The sequence below is a fragment of the Mandrillus leucophaeus genome, unplaced genomic scaffold, assembly GCF_000951045.1.
Source record: "Mandrillus leucophaeus isolate KB7577 unplaced genomic scaffold, Mleu.le_1.0 Scaffold27, whole genome shotgun sequence".
NCBI classification, from domain to species: domain Eukaryota; kingdom Metazoa; phylum Chordata; class Mammalia; order Primates; family Cercopithecidae; genus Mandrillus; species Mandrillus leucophaeus.
Window position 1 is genome coordinate 2,009,749 of NW_012102809.1, and position 6,000 is coordinate 2,015,748.

The following is a 6,000-nucleotide window of genomic DNA, read 5'->3' on the forward strand; positions in this document are numbered from 1 at the left end:
TATTTATAAATATTTATATAATTTCTACTTTTCTGTAATTCAGACCACCTAGCTTTCAAGTCAGTAAGCTGTTACTGAAACATGAGATATTCATTTATTCATTCATTTAAAAATATTTACTGAATGCTTATTAGCAATTAGGCACCGCCTGGAAGCTGGAGATGTACAAATACAACAGAGTCCTGCCATCACAGAATTCTCAGTCTGAAAAAGAAATCTCCTCAGAAAACAATAATTAATGTTGGCAAAACAACATTACTGTCAGATTAATTTAATATGAAAATTAATTATCAAGTTTTAAGAAATGCTGTCAATAGTAGGCATTACATATCAAAATATTAATATCATTTTCATATACACCTCTTTTTCTCATTATTTGATTATATAGTTAAAAATGTGATACCATTGATTTCCAGGCATATAATAGAACAAAACAAAATGGTGTATGCTACAGTTAAGGTCAAGTTCCTAAAGATATTTAATAGAAGCCTGAAGCTGCAGAACAATATGTATAGCAGAACTCTATATGTTTAAAGATAGACAGACCTTTTCTGAAGGAATGTTAACAGTGGGTCTGAGGACAGGGCTGGCAGTTATCATGAGGGTGGGAACTTTTACTTGATAATTTTATTTTAAATGAAGAAGTATTACTTTTAAAATATTTTTTATTACTTTAAAACAATCTTTTTAGAGACAGGGGTCTCACTATGTTGCCCAGGCTAGAGTGCAGTGGCACAATTACAGCCCACTGCAGCCTCGAACTCTTAGGCTCCCAGAATCTTCCCAACTCAGCTTCCCGAGTAGCTAGGACTTCAGGTACACATGACCACACCTGGCTGATTTGTTTTTTATTTTTTGGAGAGATGGGATCTTGCTATGTTGCCCAGGCTGGTCCCAAACTCGTGGCCTCAAGTGATCCCCCCCAACTTGGCTTCCCAAAGTTCTGGGATTACAGATGTGGGGCACTGTGCCTGGCCTTAAAATATAGTTTTTTTTTTTTTTAGTGGTTAACATCTACAAAGACAAAAAATAAGTTCTCATTAGGAGGTACACAAAGAGAGAATTAGGGGGAGTTATACTTAAATTTATCTTTTTTCACTTTGCAACCCAGGAATGTTTCTCCCTATCCTGACCTGATTCACAACAATTAACTTTTATTTTATTTTTTTTGCAGGTGGAAAAGTTGAGGGAGGAAGAACACAGAAACCCAAACAATGTGTATGAACATGTTTGTGAGAAAGAGGCAGGGATCACCACGACTCAGCAGACTCTGTGGGCGCCCTCATACCACATGCTGCAGGCAACCACAGCCAGGATCTTCCTTTTCCTTTCTCCCTCACCACTGGCACCCAGGACCACAAAATTCATTAAATAAATGTTTCTCGCTGCTTGTGAACTTGTTTTCCTTTCAGGCAACCTGATGACAGGCTGGGTTCTTAGGCTTTAACAGCCCATGATGGGAATTTTTAACTTAAGCAATTATAAAATAAAAATGTACTGACGCTAAAGACACCTTTATAAACCTGTCACTTTAATCTTTCTTCATGACTTCTTGGTTTAACTAGGTAGCTATATAGTCACATAAAATTTCACTGAAAAGTTATATGCGTAGCAGTTGTTGGTCATGAAACAGCTTTTAACACTGGACTTCTCATTTATTCTCAGACTGAAAATCTAAGTGATAGCAACATTTAACAAAACCTCTTCGAAGGTTTACAGATAATTTTTACTTTGTAAAGCATGTGCATGCTTTGTAAAGCTTTCTCATGCTTCAGTAAATCAGAAGTAATGATGGGGGTACACATTTTCTTACTTAAAGCTTAATACTGGGAACAAGAGAACTAGCACGTTGCTACAGTCTCATCAACAACTCTGAAAAGGCAACAAGCCAATGCAAACAAATATGGTTTTCCAAAAATACCTGATAATACTTCTAAATTAAGAGCTGACTTCAAGGGAGTGGGGAATAAGGAGAGAGTTCTTAAAGGATATAAAATTACAGCTAGATAGACATTAAATTCTAGTGTTCTGTAGAGTGCTCTATAGTTCACCACATTATTATGTATTTTCTAATTAGCTAGAAAAGAGGTTTTTTAAATGTTCCTAACACAAACATACAGTAAATGTCTGAGGTGACAGATATGCTAATTACTCTGATATGATCACTATACATTCTTTCAAAACAATACTATATACTCCATAAAAATGTTATGTGTCATTTTTTTAAAATCTTGTTAAAAAACTGATCAAATTCATTTTAAAATACACTCTACAAGTATAGTAATTTCTGGATGCCTATTTAATGAAATGTAAAGAAAAAATACTGAATATCTAACTGGTTCAAAGTCAAAAAATAATATAGATTCTACAAATTGAGACTATTTGAATAGGAGTAATTTCCAAAAGCAATCATTAGTTTACTACTTATTCCTTTGCATTCATATAGCAGATTCCTAATACTCAGGTTGAAAACATGCTTGATAAGACCTACTAATTAAAATGGTAAAACTGGAACGCTGTTCAGTTTTGAATGTTAAAATTTAAAACCCTACAAACTCAAAATAAAATTATAAAAAGCTAAGGCTGGGTATACATTTCTTCATTTGCCACTCTGACATTCATAATAATTAGATACAGATAGGAAATTTTTCAGTCTCTGTAGTACATACACCAAATATACATGCAACTTGCTGTTGTTCAAGTCTGAAATTCTCTTTTCAGTTAATATATTTACTGACCTCTTCTGGGACTCTCATGATTGAAGAGAATGCCATTCACCGCAAAGAGATTATACGCCTCACGGAAGTTCACCACAATCCAATAGGCATAGAGTTTTGCTGCCCCTGTTGGAATAAATTTTTTAAACAATGAAGTTTGTTATAAAAGACAGTGATTTTCACCCATTTTAAACAGTAACAACTTGCCAAAATAATAATCTGTAATGCATCAAAATACAAAAAAGTATCAAAAACCAAAGACAAAATAAAGGTTCTGACGCCAGTTAATCATGTTCACCAGGAAATATTTTAAGAATTTCTTACTTTTGTAATGCCCACAATGCACTATGTGACAATCTAATTGACTGAATCTTTCTTAGATCTTATTCTCTCTCATTCTCTCTCTCTCTCTCTCTCTCTTTTAACTTTTGAGGAATTAGAATGGGAAAAAATAGGGATCTTAACATTCCAAATGCTTTGAAATTTTATCACTCAAGTCTTTCATTAATATTCTCTTTACAAATGTATTAGACATAATAGTCTTTTTTTTTTTTTAAGGTTTTGAGCTCAAGGAAACTTTCATGGAAAATAAACATGAAATCTTATCACTTCAGTATAACCTCAACAGTTTAGAAAAAGCATCACATTGGGTCTGATTTTCCATTTAAAGCGATCTGTATGGAAGGGTTGAATGAACATAGGTTGGTGAAGTGAGGCAGTAATTTCACCCCCAAGGTAATGGCAGCAAATACTTGCAGTTAGCAATGTATAAAGGTATGCTTCTCAACAAGTTCAGTCACTTTACCTTAATGTTAACCTCACACCCAAATGACTTCAGCCGTGAGACATGAACAGAATGAAAGAAAAAACACACACCTCCCACACCCACAGATAATGCCGCACATGCGCTCAGGTGTGCACACGCATTCTCACCATAGGGTGACCGGGGATAGAAAGGGGTGGTCTCCTTCTGGGGTATTTCCTGCACTTTCCCATAAAGTTCACTTGTTGAGGCTTGGTAGAACTTCACAGAGTTGATAAGGCCACAAGTCTTAACTGCATCTAGAAGTCGTAGAGTGCCAACTCCATCAACATCTGCAGTGTACTCAGCGAGGTCAAAGGAAATCTGGAAAAAGCAGGCGGTGACAGGGCTGCATTAATAGCTTCATAGCACAAAGGTGCTGTCAGTAGGGGCAGAGACTACAATTTCACACACTGTGAAATGTTGGTGAGAAAATATTACTTTCTAACAGCACAATAAGAATGTGGATGTCATCTACATACAATATCAAAAGGCTAAAACTATCTTAATTCCTATTAATTACCTATGGTAACGTGAAGAACACTTTAACCGCCTTTCTACTACTCCGAATTCTAGGCTAGAGTCCCTAGGGCATAGTCTATTATAGGGCAAACCCTATTCCTCAGAATTATATGGAATGTTCCTTAAAAATTCAGTTTGAACCAATCTCTTGGGGGTAGGGACCTAGGAAATTTACATTTTTAATGAGCCCCAATTGATTTTTATGTACAGAGTAGTTTTGGAACATGTGCTTTAGAACACAGTTGAATTTAAAAAGGGTTGTTTTATTTTCTATTTTAAAGGTAAAATAATGAATCTGTAATCTATTACACGAATGTATAATCTTTTAGTATGAGACACAGAGCAAACAGCAAGATGCTAATGTATATATGAACTAACTTCTAAGAGAATGCTGAGGAATAATTCAATATTTTGCAGTTCTTTAGAGTACTTTTTAAAAACAAGTGTGACTGATAAGCTTTCTGAAATCGTTCTATTTACATATGATGAACAAAATAACCTAACATTAAACCCTCTAAAATAATAAGGCTCAAAATCTTTGTTACTGGTTTATTCATAGGCTAATATAGCTGGGCACAGTGCAAACAGGCTTCCCCTGCTGCCTTGTGAATCTTCACCTGGAAAAACCCCTCTGAGGGGCAAGGCCACTGGCCTTCGTTACTGCTGGGTCTTGCACGTGTGCCCTGGAGCAGAAGCTGTCCCCTGGTACAGAAGCTGTCCCCTGGTACATGCAAATGGTATTCAGGCCACCGCTCACCAGGGACCCTGTTTAGACCACTAAACTCATGTGATTTAGGCCTGTGAGTAAAGGTCACGTGGCTGCCAGGAAATCAAAAGAAAAAAAGTATGTTTCATCCACAATCTTTCAAAAGGCAAGAAAGCAAATTTGGAAGCCTGTTATTTTTATTCTTTTCTAATAACAGTGTGTTAAGATATAATTCACACCCATAAAAGTCACCCTTTTAGAAGATTATAATTCAGTGGTTTTTAGTACATTCATAGCAGTATATGCAATCAACACCATCTAAGCCCAGAACATTTTCATCACCCCAAAAAGAAATTCCGTACCTAGTACTCAGTACCTTAGTACCTAGTATCAGCAGCCACTCTCTGATCCCCAACTTCAACTCTGACCCCAGCAGCCCTGTCACTACGTATTTGCCTACTGTGGATATTTCATACAAATGGAATCATACAATAGGTGGCTTTTAGTGACCGGCTTCTTTCGCCTACTATGTTTCCATTTTGGTTGAGTATACACCTACGAATGTAGTTGTTGGGTCATACAGTAACACTGTATTTAACATTTTGAAGAACTACCAGACCATTTTCCAAAATGGCTGCATCATTTCACATTCTCACCATCAATTAATAAGAGTTCCAATTTCTCCACATCTTACGTAGACTTGTTTTTGTCTTTTTTGTTATATCCATCCTAGTGGTGTGAAGTGGTATCTCAGTGTGGTTTTTCTTTTTCCTAATAAATAATGTTCAGCATCTTTTCATATGCTTATCAGCCATTTGTATCTTGTCTTTGTAGAAATGTGTATCTGAGTCCTTTAGCCATTTTTAAATTGGGTCATTGGTTGAGTTGTAAAAGTTTTTTCACATATATATACACACACACACACACACACACACACACATATATTCTCAATACAAGTCCCTTATCAAATCTATGACTTGTGATCTTTATTTATTTATTTATTTTGTTGAGACGGAGTCTCGCTCTGTCGCCCAGGCTGGAGTGCAGTGGCTGGATCTAGGCTCGCCACAAGCTCCGCCTCCTGGGTTCACGCCATTCTCCTGCCTCAGCCTCCCAAGTAGCTGGGACTACAGGCATCCGCCACCTCGCCCGGCTAATTTTTTGTGTTTTTAGTAAAGACAGGGTTTCACCGTGTTAGCCAGGATGGTCTTGATCTGCTGACCTCGTGATCCGCCTGCCTCGGTCTCCCAAAG

The 6,000-nt window shown here is 36.6% G+C and overlaps 1 protein-coding gene across 1 annotated transcript in view; it reads right to left on the minus strand.

Moving 5' to 3' along the window:
• Positions 1-6,000, minus strand: part of GMDS (GDP-mannose 4,6-dehydratase) — a 544,120-nt gene that overhangs the window by 378,228 nt on the left and 159,892 nt on the right. Inside the window, exons 4-5 of the mRNA XM_011984604.1 lie at positions 3,651-3,843; positions 2,739-2,843 (exon numbers count right to left, since the gene is read on the minus strand). Of these exons, the coding sequence (XP_011839994.1) occupies positions 2,739-2,843; positions 3,651-3,843 (298 nt within the window). The remainder of the gene's footprint in view (positions 1-2,738; positions 2,844-3,650; positions 3,844-6,000) is intronic.